The sequence below is a fragment of the Somniosus microcephalus genome, chromosome 14 (assembly GCF_052327205.1).
Source record: "Somniosus microcephalus isolate GS21.2 chromosome 14, FLI_Smic_1.0, whole genome shotgun sequence".
In the NCBI taxonomy this organism is placed as follows: Eukaryota; Metazoa; Chordata; class Chondrichthyes; order Squaliformes; family Somniosidae; genus Somniosus; species Somniosus microcephalus.
The window spans coordinates 112,222,611-112,244,916 of NC_141000.1; the positions used below are offsets into that span (position 1 = coordinate 112,222,611).

At 46.6% G+C, this 22,306-nt stretch overlaps 1 protein-coding gene across 2 annotated transcripts in view; it reads left to right on the forward strand.

Moving 5' to 3' along the window:
• bace2 (beta-secretase 2) overlaps positions 1 to 21,656 on the forward strand; it is a 90,349-nt gene extending 68,693 nt beyond the window's left edge. For both annotated transcript variants that reach the window (XM_086007198.1, XM_086007197.1), the window contains 3 exons: positions 7,066 to 7,215; positions 8,692 to 8,860; positions 16,635 to 21,656. In XM_086007198.1, coding sequence (XP_085863324.1) covers positions 7,066 to 7,215; positions 8,692 to 8,860; positions 16,635 to 16,876 — 561 coding nt within the window. In that variant the 3' untranslated portion in view covers positions 16,877 to 21,656. The remainder of the gene's footprint in view (positions 1 to 7,065; positions 7,216 to 8,691; positions 8,861 to 16,634) is intronic.
• Positions 21,657 to 22,306: the final 650 nt, after the last annotated feature.

A 22,306-nucleotide genomic window follows, 5' to 3' on the forward strand; every position in this document is an offset into this window, starting at 1 on the left:
TGGTTGTCCAGTTGTCGGTATACTTCTTTGCAATAGTCCGTTCTGTTCTGTATGACGATGGCGCCTCCTTTGTCTGCTGGTTTGATGACGATGTTGCGGTTGGTCTTGAGAGCGTGGATGGCGTTGCGTTGTGCTCGGGTGACATTCTGGACTGTCTTGTGAGTGCGGCTGATGAATCTGGCGTTGATGCATCTCCTGACAGCTTGAGCATACATGTCAAGCTTAGGGCAGCGACCCTCCGGAGGGGTCCAATTTGACTCTTCTTCGGTTGCTGCACTGCGGATCCCTCTGTCTGCTGTTCCGGATCATTGATTGTCTCATTGGGTTCGCTGCTGACACCTTGGGATTTGTGGAAGAATTCCCGGAGCCTCATTCTCCTGATGAATTCCTCTGTGTCTGCCGCGAGACTGATGGGGTCCATTTTGGTGGTGGGGCAGAAATTGAGCCCTCGGCTGAGAACTTCAATTTCGTCTGGTTGAAGGGTGTGGTCGGACAGGTTGACGATGGATTTCCCTGTGGTTTCAACCGTGGTACCGGGGGAGGCTTGGTTGCTGCTGCTGGTGATGCCGAGTTTCTCAAGCTTCCTGTTCTTGGTGTGCATGTAGGTAGCGTAGTTCCGTTGCCTTGTTTGTTTGGCGGTGTCTCGTAGCTGGTCTGCTGCGTCCTGAGCACAGGCTGAGAACATGGACTCCATCTCGGTTTTGAGGTTGCGGCGTCTGCTGTAGAGCTGGTGTACGAGATGGTTGAGGAGTGTGCGAGAGGTACGACGGCAGAGTCTCTCAGCATAGTCTGTGTTGTCGGTCGACTTGAGTGGGTTTGTGATCTGTAGTCCTTTCGGGATCTTGTCTGCTAGGGGAGCCGATGGGGTCGATAGAGAGAAGCTATTTCCGCTGGTTGGGGAGTCTACGATTAGGAGGCATAGTCTAAAAATTAGAGCCAGACCTTTCAAGAGTGAAATTACGAAACACTTCTCCACACAAAGGGTGGTGGAAGTTTGGAACACTCTTCCGCAAACGGCAATTGATGCTAAATCAATTGTTAACTTTAAATCGGAGATTGATAGATTTTTGTTCCCAAAGGTATTAAGGGATATGGGTCAAAGGCAGGTATATGGAGTTGGGTCGTAGATCAGCCATGATCTCATTGAATGGTGGAGTAGGCTTCACAGAATCACAGAAACCCCACATTGCAGATAGAGGCCATTTCGGCCCATCGAGCCTGCACCGACACATATCCCACCCGATCCCCGTAACCCCAACACATATCCCACCCTATCCCTGTAACCCCACCTATTTAATCCCCCTAACACTAAGGGTCAATTTATCATAGCCAATCAACCTAACCCGCACATCTTTGGACTGTGGGAGGAAACCGGAGCACCCGGAGAAAACCCACGCAAACACTGGAGAGTGTGCAAACTCCACACAGACAGTCGCCCGAGGCCGGATTCGAACCCGGGTCTCTGGCGCTGTGAGGCAACAGTGCTAACCACTATGCCACCGTGCTTGAGGGGCTCAGTGGCTGACTCCTGTTCCTATGTTCCTGCAAGGATGTCACCGAGCGGCTACAGAACATTGAGGTGGGATGCTGAACAGCCAGAGGTCGTGGTCCATATCGGTACCAACGACATAGGTAGAAAGAGGGATGAGGTCCTGCAGGCAGATTTCAGGGAGCTAGGAAAGAGATTAAAAAGCAGGGTGTCAAAGGTAGTAATCTTTGGATTACCTCCGGTGCCACGCGCTAGTGAGTATAGAAATAGGAGGATAGCGCAGATGAATGCGTGGCTGGAGAGAGGGTGCAGGAAGGAGGACTTTAGATTCCTGGAGCATTGGGACTGGTTCTGGAGGAGGTGGGACCTGTACAGGCCGGACAGGTTGCACCTCAACAGGGCTGGAATCAATATCCTCGCAGGGAGGTTTGCTACTGATGTTGGGGAGGGTTTAAACTAAATTTGCTTGGGGATGGGCACCAGGATGTAACATTAGAAAGGGGAAATAAAGTGCTCAAAGGATTGGGAGAGGTAGAGAGCACTAAAGTAAGAAATAGTAAGTTATTGGGTGGGGTCAAACTAAACGAGAATACAGGATGGTCTAAGATGGGTTTACAGTGTATGTATGTGAACGCACGAAGCTTAGTAAACAAGGTAAGTGAGCTGCAGGCACAAATAACCACATGGGAATATGATGTGGCAATGACTGAGACCTGGCTCAAAAAGGGCAGGATTGGGTATTAAGTGTTCAGGAAAGATGGGGAAGGAAAGATAGGAGGTGGTGTGGCAGTATTGGTCAAGGAGAATGTTAGTCCTGGAGGGGTCAAGGACAGAATCTATATGGCTAGAGTTAAGAAATAATAGAGGTGCCATTTTTTATTCGTTTATGGGATGTGGGCATCGCTGGCAAGGCTAGCATTTATTGCCCATCCCTAGTTGCCCTTGAGAAGGTGGTGGTGAGCTGCCTTCTTGAACCGCTGCAGTCTGTGTGGTGAAGGTACCCCCACAGTGCTGTTGGGTAGGGAGTTCCAGGGTTTTGACCCAGTGACAATGAAGGAATGGCGATATATGTCCAAGTCAGGATGGTGTGTGACTTGGCGGGGAACTTGGAGGAGGAGGCGGAGGTGATGGTGTTCCCATGCGCCTGCTGCCCTTGTCCTTCTAGATGGAAGAGGTCATGGATTTAGGAGGTGCTGTCGAAGAAGGTGTATTCTATAGACCACCAAATAGTGGGAAAGAGATAGAGGAGCAAATTTGCAGAGAAATTACAGAGAGGTGCAAAAACTGGAGAGTAGTAATAATGGGGGACTTCAACTATCGTAATGTAGACTGGGATCGTAATAGTGTTAAGGGCAGAGATGGGGAAGAATTTCTGAAGTGTGTTCAGGAGAACTTTCTTGATCAGTATGTTTACGACCTGATGAGGGAGGAAGCATTGCTGGATCTGGTTCTGGGGAATGAGGTAGGTCAAGCGGAGCAAGTGTCAGTAGGTGAACATTTAGGGAACAGTGATCATAGTATCATAAGGTTTAGATTGACTGTGGAAAAGGACAGGGAGCAATCTAGAGTAAAAATGTTTAACTGGGGGAAGGCCAATTCCAGTGGGATGAGAACGGATCTGGCCCGGGTAAACTGAAATCAAAGATTGGCAGGCAAAACTGTAATGGAACAATGGGCTACCTTTAAAGAGGAAATAGTTCAGGGACAGTTGAGGTACATTCCCACTAGGGGAAAAGGCAGGGCAACTAAAGTCAGGGCTCCCTGGATGACGAAAGAGATAGAGAATATGATGCAGCAGAAGAACGCTTATGACAGATGTCAGTTTGCAGATACATCTGAGAGTCGGGCTATATATATAGAAAGGTCAGGGAAGTGAAAAAGAAAATAAGAGGGGCAAAGAGAGGGTATGAGAATAGAATAGCAGCCAACATAAAAGGTAATCCAAAAGTCTTCTATAGGCATATAAATAGTAAATGGGTAGTAAGAGGAGGGGTGGGGCCGATTAGGGACCAAAAAGGAGACCTATGCATGGAGGCAGAGGGTATGGCTGAGGTACTAAATGAGTACTTTGTATCTGTCTTCATCAAGGAAGAGGATGCTGCCATAGACATAGCGGAGACACTTGATAGGATAAAAATTGATATAGAAGAGGTATTAGAAAGGTTGGCTGTACTTAAAGTAGATAAGTCACCAGGAGCGGATGGGATGCATCCTAGGAAACTGAGGGAATTGAAGGAGGAAATTGCGGAGGTACTGGCCATAATATAGAAACATAGAAGATAGGAGCAGGAGTAGGCCATTCAGCCCCTCGAGCCTGCTCTGCCATTCAATGAGATCATGGTTGATCATCCAAATTCAGTACCCTGTCCCTGCCTTCTCCCCATATCCCTTGATCCCTTTAGCCTTAAGAAATATATCCAACTCCTTCTTGAATATATTTAATGAATTGGCCTCCACTGCCTTCTGTGGTAGAGAATTCCACAGGTTCACCACTCTCTGGGTGAAGTAATTCCTCCTCATCTCTGTCCTAAATGGCTTACCCCTTATCCTTAGACTGTGACCCCTGGTTCTGGACTCCCCGGCCATCGGGAACATCCTTCCTGCATCTAGTCTGTCTAGTCCTGTTAGAATTTTATAAGCTTCAATGAGATCCCCTCTCATTCTTCTAAACTCCAGCGAGTATAAACCCAATCTCTCTTCATACATCATTCCTGCCATCCCAGGTATCAGTCTGGTGAATCTTCACTGCACTCCCTCCATGGTAAGAACATCCTTCCTCAGATAAGGCGACCAAAACTGCACACAATATTCAAGATGTGGTCTCACCAAGGCCCTTCCAATCCTCCTTAGAAACCGGGGTGGTGACAGAGGACTGGAGAATTGCAAAAGTTACACCATTGTTCAAAAAAGGGTGTAAAGATAAACCCAGCAACTGCAGGCCAGTCAATTTAACCTCAGTAGTGGGGAAGCTTTTAGGAACGATAATCAGGGACAAAATTAACAGTCACTTGGACAAGTGTGGATTAATTAAGGAAAGCTAGCACGGATTTGTTAATGGCAAATCGTGTTTAACTAACTTGATTGAGTTCTTTGATGAGGTAACAGAGAGGGTTGATGAGGGTAATGCAGCTAACATGGTGTATGTGGATTTCCAAAAGGCGTTCGACAAAAGTGCCACATAATAGGCTTGCCAGCAAAGTTGAAGCCCATGGAATAAAAGGGACAGTGGCAGCATGGATACGAAACTGGCTAAGTGACAGGAAACAGAGAGTAGTGGTCAACGGTTGTTTTTCGGACTGGAGGAAGGTATACAGTGGTGTTCCCAGGGGTCGATACTAGGACCACTGCTTTTCTTGATCTACATTAATGACTTGGACGTGGGTGTACAGGGCACAATTTCTAAATTTGCAGATGACACAAAACTTGGCAGTATAGTGAACAGTGAGGAGGAGAGTGATAGACTTCAGGAAGACATAGACAGGCTGGTGGAATGGGCGGACACATGGCAGATGAAATTTAACACACAAAGGTGTGAAGTGATACATTTTGGTACAGAGAATGAGAGGAAATATAAACTAAAGGGTACAATCCTGAAGGGGGTGCATGAACAGAGACCTGGAGGTATGTGTGCACAAATCGTTGAAGGTGGCAGGGCAGGTTGAGAAAGCGGTTAAAAAGGCTTACGGGATCCTGGATTTCATAAATAGAGATATAGGGGTCGATTTTCCTGAAGCTGTCGGGAAGAAGGCGGGACTACAACTTTCGGGTTTTAGACCCGCCTACTTCGACGTCCGGCCAATCCGCGCGATTTTCCCTTGATTGACCTTGTTGAGCCCGCCCAGCGGGCTCAGCAGGCCAATTAAGGGCCACCCGGCAACAGGTGATGTCACAGACTGTAATTTCATCTGTCAAGCGTTCTTGACAGATGAAATATCAGTGTTTCACAGCTGTTTGAAGCTGTGAAACGCTGACAGTCTGAGTTCTAACATGAGTCCTTCTGCACAGACTCAGTTAGAACTCTCAGCAGCACTCAAAGCTGAAGGCTGTCACTTTTCACAGATCGCAGCCGTTTAGCTTTAAGTGCCGGCTGAGTGATGGGCTCCCGACGCCTACAGGAAGAAAGGCTGTTAAGGTAAGTACAGGTAAGTAAAAGTTCTTTACACACTTTAGACACACCAAACACACTTCCCTTTGCACTCATGCACCCATCACTCACCTGAACACCGACATCGCGACCCCTCCAACTCCTTCAACCCGACGGTCCGCCTGCTCTAACCTGGCGTGGTTTGGAGCCATCGGGAATCCCACACGAAACCCCTCAAAATAGGGATTAGGCTAAAAACTGCCTGTTAACTACCTGTTAACAGGCAGTTAATTGGCACTAATCCCTTCCTGCCTGGTTTCGGCGGGTCCCAGTGCGGGGCGGGTACCCGCCGCCCCTGAAACTTGCGTGGGGCGGGGTTTTGGGCGGGATGGTGTCGGGACCCCCAAATTTGGGATTTCCCCCCCCCCCCCCCCCCAACACGCCTGAAACCCCGCCTGACGGCTCCAGGAAAATCGACCCCATAGAGTACAAAAGTGTGGAAATATAATGACCTGTATAAAACACTGGTTCGGCCCCAACTGGAGTACTGTGTCCAATTCTGGCCACCACAATTTAGGAAGGATGTGAAGGCCTTGGAGAAGGTGCAGAAAAGATTTATGAGAATGATTCCAGGACTGAGGGACTTCAGTTACGTGGATAGACTGGAGAAGCTGGGGTTGTTCTCCTTGGAGCAGAGAAGATTGAGAGGAGAGTTGATGGAGGTGTTCAAAATCATGAGGGGTCTGGACAGAGTAGATAGAGAGAAACGGTTCCCATTGGCAGAAGGGTCGAGAACCAGAGGACAGAGATTTAAGGTGATTGGCAGAAGAACCAACGGCGACATGAGGAAAAACTTTTTTTACGCAGCGAGTGGTTAAGGTCTGGAATGCACTGCCTGAGAGGGTGGTGGGGGCAGATTCGTGGCTTTCAAAAGAGAGTTGGATAAGTATCTGAAGGAAAGAAATTTGCAGGGCTACGGGGAAAGGGTGGGGGTGTAGGACTAGTTGAAGTGCTCTTGCAGAGAGCCAGCATGGGTGCGACGGGCCGAATGGCCTCCTTCCGTGCTGTAACCATTCTGTGATTCTGGCATGGTATGTTGCAGAATATTTGAATTCCTGACTTATTTAAATATTGACCCTCCAGGTTGGACATTAAAGTGAAGAATGTAACTCTAATCTGAAAAAGGTCCAATGAGAGAGCTCCTTCCAACTAATATTTTACTTGAATTGTCATGGATTTTACTGAATTAATTTTACCTCCCAAGAGATGAATGACCACAGATCGCACGAGCCAGTAGAGAAGGCTGCCGTTGACACTCGAAAGCAATTGAGTGAAAAGTTTAAAACTCCTTTGGCCTGGGACAGTTGTGTTTCACAAACTATTTGATCACCTTGGCTAAAGATCAACATTGTAGCCTTCAATTCTTTTCACAACACGATTTTTGCCAAACTCGCTCTAACAAACTAATGATGCAACATTATTGTGTTGGCAGGTTGAGGAGTTTGCCGATGGATTTTGGTCAGGCAACCAGCTGGCCTGTTGGGCAAAAGGAACCACACCTTGGTCCTTCTTCCCCAAAATCTCCATCTACCTTCGAGGAGAGAATTCTACCCAGTCTTTCCGCGTCACCATGTTACCACAGGTAAGACCTGAGTTAACAGCATCTTTAACAGATCGGGCCTATATCTGACTGTAATCCAGTCCAAATCCCCCCTCTTGTGCATTCATAATGAGGATGGGTAAGAATGACACTGTACTTGTAATACAAATGTCTGGATATAAGTTCACAGAAATGCCTGCAATCGGAGATAGTCCGGCTTGTGAGAAGAGAAAGGGACTGCATTGACTAATTATAAAGTGCTTGACTACATTGTGGTCTACTCATGTCCAAAATGGTGGATACCAATTTATTTTGTATTACTGCTCCTGTATTTCTGGATGTATTCTCTAGGAACAGGAGGAGGCCATTCAGCCCCTCAAGCCTGTTCCGCCATTCAATGAGATCATGGCTGATCTGTGACCTAACTCCATATACCCTCCTTTGCTCCATATCCCTTAATACCTTTGGTTAACAAAAAGCTATCAAGCTCAGATTTAAAATTAACAATTGATCTAGCACCAATTGCCGTTTACGGAAGAGAGTTCCAAACTTCTACCACCCTTTGGCCTAAAAATTCGGTTGCTTTGCGCCTCCCATTAACGCCGGGGTGCAAAGCAACTAGCGCCCAGGCGCGGCGCCGCCAACGCCTCCCACGAAATTCAACGGGAGGTTAGCGGCGGCAGTAACCATTAGCGCCCCGCGGCGCTGCGCCGCCGGCGATGACATCGCCATGTGCAGTGCCCCGTGACTTACCGCTGGACGCTGCGTCCGACGGGGTTGGGGGGGGGGTGCCCACCTGCGGCCGGGGCGGCGCTAATTTAAGGCGAGGTGCCAGGCGGCCATTTTTGTTGCTGGCCGCCTGCCAGTACCTGACTCCGCTCCCGTCCCCGGCCTACTGACCTGCCCCCCCTCCCCCCCGCGGAGTGCCGGCTGCGCTCCGTGAGCCCGGCACTTCTCTTGAGTGCCGGGCTCTTTTGCCGGCACTCCGATCCCCGGGGGTCACGCTGCGCAAGGCCCCGCCCCTTTAAGAAGGGGAGGAAGGCCTGCAATATTGTGGCACGTAGCGCTGATATATTCCCTCGCAGCACCCCAAGAGGGAGGTGGGGCGATTCCAATAGCGCCCTGCTTTCCTCTTGGGGTGCCACCGATGAATTTTGGCTGTGGGGGGGTGCTAATTTTTTCGGGGTGCTAAAAGTAGCGCCCTGGCAAAGTTAGCGCCCTGGCAAAGTTAGCGCCCCAATGGGGGCGTGACTCAATTTTTCCCCCTTTGTGTGTAGAAGTGTTTCCTAATTTCACTCATGTAAGGCCTGGCTCTAATTTTTTAATTATGCCCCCCCCACAGTCCTAGAATCCCCAACCAGCGGAAATAGTTTCTCTCTATCGACCCAATCTGTTCCCCTTAATATCTTGAAAACTTCGATCAGATCACCCCTTAACCTTCTAAATTCCAGGAAATGCAACCCTGGTTTGTGTAATAATCTGTCTGTGTTGAGCTTACCTGTGTATGTTGCCACGCAGTTGTACATCCAGCCAGTGGCAGATATTGGAGTCCAGAGGGAATGCTATAGGTTTGGAATCTCCTCGTCCTCCAGTGGATTGGTCTTGGGTGCCACGGTGATGGAAGGCTTCTATGTCATCTTTGACCGGGCGCAGAAACGAGTTGGGTTCGCTGCCAGCTCGTGTGCAGGTAGGTCTTTGTCCCCAGTCAGTTTTCTGTGCTTTTGTTTAATGAGTATCATTGTGCAGTGTTTCAATATGCCTCGCGCCACATTATAGTAGCCCTGGGGTTTAACAACAATCGAGTCCAATCCTGAGCTCTGAGGCTGAAGGGGCCTTGACCCCAGGTCTTGTTGAAAGAATGTGGCGTTTGTTTGCGGGGGGGTTTGCGAAGCAAGCTGTTATTCGAAGAATTGGCTTAAAATTTCAAAACTCGTTTGATCGTTGCAAAGTCCTTCTGCTGCACAGTTTACACCGGGGCCTCTCTATAGAGGCTGTGGCTGGAAGCTGTACATAAAGAATGTTGGAGCGAGGGAGCCATTAACATTGTATGCTCTTACAAAGCTTGTTACTCAAAGGACTGATGTGTTTGCAAACTGTGATAACTGCGCATCACCCAATTAATTCTGTTAAAGGAGCAAATACCTTCATGGAAAAAGTGTTTTGTCATTTTTCACCGTGAAACTATCGTGCTGAGTGAAGTTTTCAACATGATTTATGAGCGACAAAAGGTTTGGCCAATTAATGTTCAGCGGCAGTGCTCAGTGCTGTCCCGCCATCCCAAGGTTTCGGCCAAGAAATCTCTCGGAGTTCCTGCCGCTCTGCAGGGGGTTTGCTCCGCACTTCTGCCAAAGTAACTGGAGCAGCTCCAAGGATATCCTGGCCGTCAACCTTTGAAGAGGTATTGGCCGTGAATTTCCTCGGACAAGCTCCCACTCGGAAGTGGGGTTTCTGCCGCACTTCCAGGGAACTTAGTGGCGGAGTGGGAGCAGATCCAAGGAAATTCCCCCAGCTCGCGTTCCTTTAAAGACTGCGGGTGGAATTTTGAACTTTGGCAGGGGTGGGGTCGGGGGGGAAGGAGGGAGCGTAAAATGAGTGGGAGTTAAACGGCCGGTCATTCGCCACCCCATCCAATTTTCCTTTCCATTGGCTTGGAAATGTCTGAACCAATAACCGTCAGCTTCACACCCCCTGACTGAAAGTTGACGGTTGCACCCTAGATCTTGGGGTGACGTGGCAGCCCTGAGCATTGCCGCCGATGATTAATGCTGCACGCGGAGCAGGGATTGATGCCGTTTTTGAGTTCTACTCTGCTCGAATCCCAGTCTCCGCCCCGTCAAAACCTTGAGCTGGCTTAAGAAAAGCCCATAGCAAGGCTGTGCGAGGGCTCGCCTTCTGATGGCAGCCTCTGCGCAGACCGTGTGCCTGGGCTCCAGAAACCAGGCCAAGCAAAGGCCGGAAAATGTAGGGAACCTATTTGAATGAGGCACTTCACAGGAGCAATTATCAAACAAAAGTTGACACTGAGCCGCATGAGATATTAGGACAGGTGACCAAAAGCTTGGTCAAAGAGGTAGGTTTTTGAGGAACGTCTTAAAGGAGGAAAGAGAGAGGTGGAGAAGTTTAGGGAAGTGGTTCCAGAGCGCTTAGCCCAGGCAGCTGAAGGCACGGCCGCCAATGGTGGAGCGATTAAAATTGGGGATGTGCAAGAGGCCGGAGTTGGAAGAGCGCAGAGATCTCGGAGGGTTGTCGGGCTGCAGGAGGTTACAGAGACGGGGAATAACCCCCAAAATGAAGCAAAATGATTGAATCTTTTCCCTCTGATTTTAAAATAATTGATGAGGAAGGTGCACCATGAAAGCTGTCTGTAAAAATCGATTAGCTCCAAACATTTTATGAATCCCAGCATCGTCTTTTTCTGCCGCTTTCCAAAATGTAACCGATTAGTGCTGTTGACGTTTGGGCTCTGGTGGAGTAACTGAGCTGACTTCACACCACACAGATACAGTCGTAAACACAGGGATGATTCAGGATGAGTTGCATATCTTAAGCTCTCTCTCACAGTGGGTTCACTAACCCTGCTGAGCAATTTATTCAGTGACCTCCTCACCAGTTGCTGATTGGAAAAAAATAAAAAATTTGATACAATTAGATGAAACAACAAAATAAAACTCTCTTTGGATTGGGAATCGGTGCCTCTCCCGAACCGGGAGACTGGTCCACCTCTCCTGTCCATCCCAGGTCTGAAGGCTGGCTCTGGCACTCCTGTCTTTTCAACTACAACTTGCATTTGTCTAGCACCTTTAACGTAGTAAAGCACGCCACAGGAGCGGTTATCAGACGAGATTTGACACCGAGCCACATAAGGAGATATTGGAGCAGGTGACCAAAAGCTTGGTCAAAGAGGTAGGTTTTAAGAAATATAGAAAAATAGGAGCAGGAGTAGGCCATTCGGCCCTTCGAGCCTGCTCCACCATTCAATATGATCATGGCTGATCCTCCACCTCAATACCATATTCCCGCTCTCTCCCCATACCCCTTGATGCCTTTTGTGTCTAGAAATCTACCTATCGCCTTCTTAAATATATTCAGTGACTTGGCCTCCACAGCCTTCTGTGGTAGAGAATTCCACAGGTTCACCACCCTCCTGAGTGAAGAAATTTCTCCTCATCTCAGTCCTAAATGTCCTACCCGTATCCTGAGACTGTGACTCCTCGTTCTCGAACCCCCCCAGCCAGGGGAAACATCCTCCCTGCATCCAGTCAGTCTAACCCTGTCAGAATTTTATACGCTTCAATGAGATCCCCTCTCATTCTTCTAAACTCAAGTGAATACAGGCCTAGTCGACCCAATCTCTCCTCATACGACAGTCCTGCCATCCCAGGAATCATTGCTTTTTCTCTTTTTAACAAAATTGCCAATTTTCTCCCCTCCTCTTGAAGGCACTCTCTCATGCCGAGTTACAGTTTCAAGCGCACTAGGTGCCATTCTGTACCTCACCCAGGTCCCTAGTTTTTATGCACGGTCCTTAATGGTGCCAACAGGCTATTCACTCATGGAGGATGCCAGAGTCGATTCCAATTCCTCTCCTCGCCTAGTATGCGTGTGCGCCCACTTTCTAGCAGGAATCTCTAGATAGGCATCAAGAACAAGAATCCTAGCTGACCCCTGGACTAGAGGTGGTGATGGGGTCATTCTAGCTACCCTGCTGATATCAGGTGCCCAGTGATCGAGCCTGGGTCTGCATGGCTCAGCTACACAGCACGCAGTCCATTGACCCACTGAGCCATCGGGTAAATGCTGATTATTTTTTTTCCTTGTACTATATCTGTTTCAGGTTGCAAGTACTATTCCCAATGGTGCTGTTCTTTGGTATAACTACTGCACTTTCTCTCCCCCTTCTAAATTTGCGAGTTTTTTTTAAATCCGTCATCTATTTGGATTCTCAACCATCAATTCTGCTCGGGTGTGCGTCATTTCCAGAGTAAGTGGATCTCTTTCCAGGACCCCACGCTACTGAAGAAAGCTGCTGATAGTTGTATCTCAGCAGCACAGATTCAGTCTTTGTCATGACTTGGCCAATATTTGTCGCTCAACAAACATCACTTTTAAAAAAAAAAAAAAACATGATCTGGTCATTATCAAATTGCTGTTTGTGGGAGCTTGCTGTGTGCAAATTGGCTGCCACATTACAACAGTGACTACACTTCCAAAAAGTACTTCATTGACTGTAAAGCACTTTGGGACGTCCTGAGGTCGTGAAAGGCGAATAGAATAGAAATGAAAGTCTCTGTTTTTATTAGAATTTATTTTGTCCCCTCCTTTTTTTGTGAATTAACTCCTCTGCTTGGTATCTACATGGACAGAGGAGAGGAGAGGAACCAGTCCTATCACTGAGGTCTGGTGTACACAAGTACTAACAATGGCCCGTATTTTCCGATGCCTACGGGTGTGTCCGAGCTTGACAGATCCTCCACCTGCCCTGGAGAAGGGCCTCTGTGGGGGGGGGGAGTTCCGCTTTCTGCACAACCTCCGCCCGCAGAAATCATTTAGAAATCTTACACCTGGTAGAACCGGGCGTAAGGCCAGCTTTTACCAGCATAAGAGTTTTTAAAAAGTTTTAAAAAAAAATTTAAAAAAATTCCCACTCATTTATAATTTTTAATTTTTTTTTTAAAAAGTTAAGTTTATTTTTAGGCCCGCTAAAAAAACTTTTTTTTCAAAAAATTAAATTTTTGTTTAAAATATTTAATTTAATGTAATTTTAACTCATTTTAAAAACGTGATGGTTTTTTAAAAATGTTGTAGTGTCTTTTTTCAGTGATCCCCATTCATACTTTTGACAGGTCTATCTGTCAAAAGTATGAAGGGGGATTCCCTTCTTTCTTTGGGTCACCCGGCCCACGTGATCCCAGGGATACTTGCGAACTGCCTGCACCCCTGGGATACCTGGGCCCTGCACATTTCGACTGTGGAGAGGCCCTCGGGTAAGTGCGTAGATTTTTTTCCGATAGGAGGCATCTGCACGCAGGAAGCCCCCTATCGGAAATTGTGGGCCATAGTGTCTTCTTTCAGCACTACTTTTCAAAGAAAGATAAACGGATTGCTACATTTGTGTTTTTCTATTGTCAGAAATGTCAAATTTATATGCATTCCACTAAATACAACTTGATGTAGGTGGTAGGCCCAAGGAATTTTAATTGGAACATTGTACAGTGCAGCCTATTATTAGTCCCCTTCCCTTCAGGCTTGCTTATTCAGACTGACTTGCAATTGGCAAAAAAGCCAGAGGCAACATGAGGGAAAAAAGATTTTTAAGCAACAGGTTATGATCTGGAATGCACTGCCTGAAAGTGCGGTAGAAGCAAATTCAGTAATAATTCTCGAAGGGGAATTGGATAAATACTTGAGAAGGAAAAGTGCTGGGCTATGGGGAAAGAGCAGTGGGGAGTGGGACCAATGTTCCCTTTAGGTGCGCGGGTTGAAAAGCCAGCTGCACGGGATCCTTGGAGTGTTGCACGGTCACGCGGCCGTTTGGCTTACAGGGAACGTTGAGTGGGACTAGACATGGAGAGCTCTTTCAAAGAGCAGGCACGATGAGCCAAATGGCCCCCTCCTTTGCTGGCATCATTCGATGACTTCCACAGTCTGCCTGCTGATCATATAAGAATTTGAGGATTTTCATGGAGTTTAGACCCAACTAGCCAATCTCTTTGCTAAATCAATCCCGCCTACCACGCTCACCGTATCCCTCAATCCTTTCTCTCTACCCAAATGCACCCAATTGCTTTTTGATCATAGTTATACATATCTGCTTCAGTGCCTTCCCTAGTAACTTATTCTAACTTGTAATTTATTCACAATACGGGGTGGAAATAGGCTCCAAGCTTTAGCATGCCTGTCCATTGCAAAGTCGATAAAATGTATTTATGCTTTAATTTTTAACTTTATACTCTGAGGCAAGTGACCTCAGTGCTTGGTAATGAAAAGCACGTCCTTGTTTTGTACCTAGTGTCAGCAACAAGCACGCCGAGGTAAGGTGGAATACCTTGGGATATAGCTTCCCGTATTCTATGCTAATAAAAAGCTTTTGCCACCCTCTTCCCCATCTCGGTAAAGAAGCCCCCACCCCCCCTTCTCAACCACTGTAAATAGTCATTACACTGCCATCATGTGTTGCCCAAACACAGATATTGAAGTTTATTCAGATATCGGGTAAGATTTTTGCTGTAGTTTACTCTTTTTTTTGGTCATTTCCCCCCCACCCTCCTCGTGTATTAAGGTAACGAAAAGTCCACTGGTTAAATTATACCTGCGTTATTCTCCTCGATTTAAAAAAATAAATACATTTGCAGTCCATGGTATGTTGTCAAGTGTCCTGAGTGCAATAGAACCTCAATCAAATGGCCCTTGCCTCATCTAGATTGAGGTAAGACAGGAGAGCTTTGGGAAGAATGGGAGAGGGAAGCTGTGGTTGATTTGTGAGGTAACTTGATTAAATTAAGGCATGTATTTTTTCAAAATGCATTGTGCTGTAAATACCGCTCTGGGCTGAATTACTTAAACTGCCCAAGTTGATGTCTAAAGCATGTTTTTCTACGTGAGAATTATGATTAAGCAACGTAACTAGTGAATATGTGGAAACACATTTGTATACACTGTAGAAATTTAGGCAGAGCAGGCTGAAGGCTAAATGAGACCCAAGTGTTCTTGCATGGAACACCTTTCTCAATCGTGACCTTCAACTTTCCACCATCTACAAGGCACAAGTCAGGAGTGTGATAGAATACTCTCCACTTGCCTGGATGAGTGCAGCTCCAACAACATTCAAGGAGCTCGACCCCATCCAGGACAAAGCAGCCAGCTTGATTGGCACCCCATCCATCACCTTAAACATCCACTCCCTCCACCACCGGCGTACCGTGGCTGTAGTGTGTACCATCTACAAGATGCACTGCAGCAGCTCGCCAAGGCTTCTTCGGCAGCACCTCCCATACCCGCGACCTCTACCCTCTAGAAGGACAAGGGCAGCAGGCGCATGGGAACACCACCACCTCCAAGTTCCCCTCCAAGTCACACACCATCCTTACTTGGAAATATATCGCCGATCCTTCATCGTTGCTGGGTCAAAATCCTGGAACTCCCTCCCTAAGCACTGTGGGAGTACCTTCACCACACGGACTGCAGCGTTTCAAGAAGGCGGCTCACCACCACCTTCTCAAGGGCAACTAGGGATGGGCAATAAATGCTGGACTTGCCAGCGACACCCAGATCCCAGGAACAAATAAAAAAAAATTGTGAATAACTCCATTGCATCACTTACCCATAGTGTGAAATGTGAATAAAGTTGTTAAGAGAATCCATCAAATGTGAACAGTGTTCTGAGCAGAGAAAAAAGAAATGGAAGGAACATTCATGGTAATTAAGAGTTGTAACAAATTATATAATAGTGATATTGAGTTCATGGTGCATCTTTATTTCTCAGTTGTGGAATACTGTTGTACTAAATAGCCCATGAACGGATGTGTAGATCCAAGCGATTTGCCCAAACCAAGAGGTAGATTTGCAACAGGGAAGGATTTCTTATGGTTGAATCTTGCCATTTGTCCAATGCCCCACCAATTGACCATGATTGAATCAATCAAGGGCAGCCAAACTGTGTAAAGGTGATGCACTGAGAGCTTGCTACTAGACGTATTTGCCAAATGTGTTAACCACTAGGTCTGATATGCTGATAACATCTAAAGTAGAATATTATTACTGCACCAACTTCCCGAACTCCAGTACTGAGCTTCAGAAAATTGAATAAGGGCCAACTAGCTGTTTTATTTAAGCATTCTAGATCTAACACTTTCCTTTCCCTCATGTACTGACAGAAGGGAGACAGATCCTCTGTCATAACTTGCCCTTCAAATCTTCCCTCCCTCCTTCCTTCTGACTATCTAGAATCACCTACTGCTTCTGCAGTGATGGGCCATTTATTGTGTGGCTATCTAGAATCCTACTTTGTGTGTTCATGAAGTGGAACAGACAATGGATGTTCTCGGGTCATCTAAAACACTGGGGGGGGTTCCCTCCCGATATCAAACTGATTCCCAATGTTCTTCGGCAGCAGCTCCGAGACCAGGTGGTGCCAACCAAATCTTGTCCCTCCAGATGTGCTCTTTCTATGGTCTCCCTGCTAACGGTACAGCTGTATTGTGCCCTTGTAAAGCCTGCATTATCACCAACCCAAGGTGCCAAGGGAGATCCAGTGCAGAGTGTTGATAGGTTTGCACCTTATAGTAGCCTTGGAAGAGACCATTTTAACAGGACGAGTGTCAACTGTTGATACTTTTAAGCTCCAACGTGTTACATCATGAGCGAATGGACTGAGGGATATTGCGCTTGGCATAAAAGAAAAGTCTTTGAACAGCGGAGTTAAGTCATTGAACACTAAACTAGTTTTTTTTTCCTATCGACAGTCATTGCCGGTTCCTCAGTCTCTGAACTTGCTGGTCCATTCTCGGCGACAGATGTTTCAAACAACTGCATCAACAAAAGGCCGAGGACAGAGCCTACACTCTGGATCATTTCCTATGCTCTGATCGCGCTGTGTTGCATCACCATCCTCATTTCGGTCATCCTGCTGATTATCCCTTGTGGCCATCAAAATGGCAATGGTCTCACTGATGACTCCTCACTAATTCGGCATCGCTGGAAATGATGCTGTGCACTTTGTCCTCGCAGCATGTCTGGAGCGAATACTGGGGTGTTTGTACTACTGATGGCACCCGTGTAGCCTGGTGCCTAACAGAACAATGATGATTGTAAAAAGAAATTTTGCTGATGGTGACTAATGATGTGCCAGGGGTGGGAACTGAAGGTTCAACGCCTGTTGAAGAGGGTGTGCATTCTACTTAATTGCCCCGTAATCCGGACTGCAGTGGAGCGAGCTATCTGTACACTGATCAGCATCTATCAGTTACCTGATCTCTTTGTATGCTTGGGAACTACTGGTTGAGGAGTAAGCTGGAACCAGACATTTTGTGCAGATCTTCTGCTGCGACTCGGAAGTTTTCCTGTCCACTGGCATTATGAATGGTGGGGGCCCGTGAGATTATGGGTAGATATCCGAATCGTAAGGTCATTGGGCAGAGCTTCGTAATGCCACAAGAGGAGCCGAGCTACACAAGGTCTACGCTCTATCAGAATTCCTCTCGCCAGCAATCCTAAAGCAAAGAGCAACAAGTGGTCGGGGGGGACGCTGGAAGATGCCAATAAGTGTACAGCCATCTCCCATTGTTCTATTTTGAGGTCACAGGATCATTCAATAGAATGTTTTTTTTTTTTGCTAAGTGTGTGACGATGACTGACGGTGTGTGTGACGATGACGGTAACTCTTACTGCTTGAGTTAAGCCAATATTTCAGACCAAAATCGTTGCATCTTCACATAAACTGCCTGAAATAGCACAGGGCACAAGTTTTTGATTACCAGTTCCACCAGTAGGATTTTCAGGTGGGCATAATTGGCTGTAATATTCCTGACACTATCCTGTTGCTTCAAGCTGTCTTAGCACAGCTGTTGAATTTCAAACTTTCAACCGACCTGTTCACTATATTGTGCACCAAATCCTGAGCTGGAGCTCAAGGCTGGAATTCCGACTCTCGGCTCACAAGCCACTTCAGCGTAGGTCTTGTGTCCTGGTGCCATCTGTAGCCAGCAAATGAAACTGCAGCCTTGTAATTTGTACCAGCTTATCTCTGTTCTAGATACAATTCCTCCTGCGGATGCACGCACGCAATGTTCCTTCCCCCTTCCTGCCCTTCACGTTACAGGTCCTCCTATCCATGCTTTGTGCTGTCAAACCCAGCACTGCCACTTGCCAATCCTATAGCCTCAATTATAATGTTCGAGTGTACAAACACGCCGCAGGACCTCCTGCGACTGCAGTCGAAAGCCACCTGGTTAATTCCAGGGGACAGAATGGGTGGTACCACTCAACTACTGTCTACTAATAGAGTCCAGACATGTCAACAGCGGAACGTTTCTGTCTTAACCACTCCCGCTATTGATTTCAGGCTGCAGGACATCACAGATTTGACGTCACACTTTTTTACGTACGCGATGAGGGGGCCATTCTTTTGGGTGAGCTCAATGGACGCAGTTCAGTAGCACAACTGAATGAGGGGGCAGGGCTTCTGTTGAGGGACAGCTCTTCATCCCCCCACAGAACACGTGTAACAGTTGATACTGGAATGTCTATATCCGATCAAAGGGGAGCTGCTTGCAGTCATCCAGGGTGATGACTCGTCATTTTGTGTGTGAGATTCCGACTATTCCTAGGGCAGCTCCGCCTGTCTTGCAATGAATGGCTCCATCAGCACAACTATTGGAAGTATACTTGCGCCCAACTTCAGAATTGGCAGCAAGACTAATGAATTTTCTAGGACTAGCATTGACTTAATTGCTTACTTTTGCCAGATTAACACACTGACCCCATCGGCATATATATTTTTTTGCAAATTTTTGAAAATCAAGATGTGGGATGAGGCACAGTTTTCATATCAAGCCCCCAATATCAACATCAAATACCCAGGGGTAGTGTACAGTTAGGTACACTATAAGCCCGTCTCTCTGTACCCTGCCCTCGTCTCGGAAGGATACCTGCCACTGTGAGGTGTTTCGATTTGGAACACCAGTCACCCTGTGGCCTACGAGATTGTCAGTTTAAAAACATTTTTTTAAGACTGTTGCAACTCATTTCCTATAGGACCCTAACAGGAGACTTGTATCCCAACAGCCTAGGCTGGGATTTAAGCTCTCATTTAGTGAACATGGAGGAGCTCAAACCAAAAATAAGGCCAGATATGCATTTTAATATTAAAAAAAAACTTAACAGCACTTTTGTTTCCCCCAAAGAGCAGAATTTGAAATGTTTCTGAAATGTGAAATAACAATTGTGGAAACTTGACACCTTAAAAAGCTTTTGATGTTTAAAAGAGCTTTTTTGCTTTTTAATGCGTGACATAATTTGGTAACATCGTGCTGAAAGATGAAGTGTCTTGTCAACCAAGATGTCCACCTCTGAAATTTTCCAACGGTTATTGTATTTTATGCACCTTTTTAATTTTCAGTCTGCCACAGCACAAGTGTCTTGGGATTATGTAAGAGGCAAATCAATCACTTTAACAGAATAGCAATTAAGTTATGGGTAAAACCCTTGGGTTTTGTAAATCTTAAATAAAATAAGCAGTCAACGGAAAGAAAAATCTACAAGGCACAAACTGATTTTTGTTCGTCTGAAATTTAAGGTGGATTTCATAAGTAGGAAACCTTTTTGAATATTTTTTTTTAAAACAATTGCGTCGATTAAATCAGCAGAAGGTTTTAGCCCGGATAAGGAATGTCATTGCTGTAAAATAACTTTTGTGTCCATGAGTTGGTGGCTTTGATGGTGCTGATGAGTGGAAACCTGTTGAGGGTGAGGATTTTTATGTTTTAATTAAAAATTGTAGCTTCTGCTACAGGCCCAGTTGGTAAGGATTGATGCAGTGTCAACCATGGCTGGTAGCTCTCTCGTCTGAGTCAGAAGGTCGTGGGTTCAAGTCCCACTCCAGAGACTTGAGCACATAAACTAGGCTGACGTTCCTAGTGCAGTGCTGAGGGAGTGCTGCACTGGCGGAGGTGCCGTCTTTCGGTTGAGATGTCAAAGCAAGTTCCCGGTTGCCCCCTCGGGTGGATATAAAAGATCCCACGGCATTATTTCGAAGAAGAGCAGGGGAGTTCTCCCTGGCGTCCTTGCTAAAATGTATCCCTCAACCAACATCGCTAAAAAAAGATTATCCAGTCATTATCACATTGCTGTTTGTGGGAGCTTGCTGTGCGCAAATTGGCTGCCGCGTTTCCTACATTTCAGCAATAACGGCACTTTAATTGGCTGTGAAGCACTTTGGGCTGTCTTGCAGTCGTGAAAGGCGCTATATAAATGCAAGTTCTTTGGTTCTTTAACTGAGCCATACAGGTGCTGAATCCATTGTCTCGTGCAAGTCGAGAAGGCTGGAAGCTAGGATTGGCCTTCAAACCTCTGGGTTAAGAAGATGAACGATAAGTTCAGGTTCCCACTCCCGATCGCCATCCAGTAACTCCTGCTGGAGATTGTGTCCATGGTCAGGACCGGCGCAGTCGAACATCCTGCTGACGCTCACTAGCCTTGTACACAAGGTCGTCCAGAGGGAAAATATCAAAGGGATGGGGGGGGGGGGGGAGGGGGGAAGATGGCATCAGCTGCTGGATGGCATCACTGAACCAGTTTCCTTCACCATTGCAAAATCCATTCAAAGTTAGCAGCTCATTCGTGTGTGTGATTTAAAGAGCCGCTGACTTTGTGGAAAAAAAATGTGAGGCAAACTTTATTTCTCTTTGTAAACACAGCACGGGCTGACGTGAATTGTGTCTGTGCCTTGTGTGTGATGTCGTCACATTACAAATGGCTCTTTTCATTCGTTCCCCCCTCCCCAGCCCCAACAAAAAACATTTTGCCGACAAAAGATTGGAACTCAAATTGCCTGCGTCCTTGGACTGCATTGGCAGTGGGAGCAGCAATGCTCGTGGGTCTTATCTAGTACAGGAAACTTTGTGATATCCGGGACCGGCGTGTTGCCGATCTATCAAAACTGCCGGACATACAAAGTTAATGTTGAAGCATACGGAGGTTTTCATCTCCGTATCTGACAACAAACACTCTTGCTTAGCAACAGCTTCTAAAGAGCTGGCTGCAGCTGCAAGCGTCTGTAGCTGAAGCTGTTGCTATAGCTACAGACCTTGCAGTGGCTGACTGGGGGGGGGAAAAAAAAGAACGAGATCTAAAAAAACTTACAGAAAACGGCTCCTGATTTTTGCCGTTAGATCGAGTATTCCGGACATACAAGCTCCGGATAAACCAAAGTTTCCTGTACTCTTATTACAAACGGTTAATAGTGAAGTGTCGTTTAATCCTTGAGTTAAAAGGCACAGCCTGCTCCTAAAGTACCAGACACCTCTACCGGGTCTGTCCCCAGGGGGGTCATGTGCAATGCCATGATCCTAATATTGCCAATTCTCCCTAGATGTTACAAACCTGAAATTAATTTTTGTTTTTAAAACTTAGTTAGAAAAATCCATTTTTTTTGCACGACACCCAATCCAGGACATGCGCCCCAAACCCTGCTCTGTTTGCCAAAGATCGTAATGTACGAGCTGAGATTTAATGCGGCCTACTTGTGCACCTTTACCTGGCAATACTGCTCTGATGAGGATGCCGAAGAGGAATAGGAAATAAAAGCCATACCCAGGCCTTTGGGCCTCGTGGATTCTTGTATCTACAGTATATTTCGGCATTATTTAATTGGGGGAGACTTTCCTTCATTTCCTTGTGATCTCTGCTGTCTACTTATTTTTGCCCTGCAATGTATTGTTAACAGATTGTATTCCCAAAAATAAAGTTAAAGGTTTTTCTAAAAAAAATTATTTCGGCTAATTGCTCAGGACGTTGGTGCTGATGAAAGAAGCCTTTTTAGACTATTAGTCATTCTTAACCACTGAACCTAGTTTCCGAAGTCTGAGATAGCTAGTAGAGAATACAGGGGAGATCCCCTCTGATCTTGTTCAAGCCATTGTTTACCCTAATGCACCTTCATATAAAGTGACAGTGCAAACCCATCGGAATGCCTTGCATTTATATAGTGCCTTTAATCTACAAAAACAGCCCAAGGCATTTCAGAGAGGCAAAACAAAAAATAAATGGATGCTGAGCTAAAGTCCGAGATATTAGGAGGGGTGACCATGCTTAGACAAAAAGGTAGGTTTGAACAGAGGCAGAGGTTTAGGGTGGGAATTTCAGAGCATGGGGCCGAGACGGCTGAAACCTCACCTGCCAACAGTAAAGTGAAGGAAGGGGGGGTGGGGGGATGCACGAGGCCACAATTGGCAGAACACAGACTTCAGGAGGCACTCGGCAACAGCACCTGCTTATAGAAAGGGGCTTGTACTATGAGTGCATGTTAACTGGACCAGCCACATAAACACTGGCAACAAGAGCAGGTCAGAGGCTGGGTATTCTGCGGCGAGTGTCTCACCTCCTGACTCCCCAAAGCCTTTCCACCATTTACAAGGCA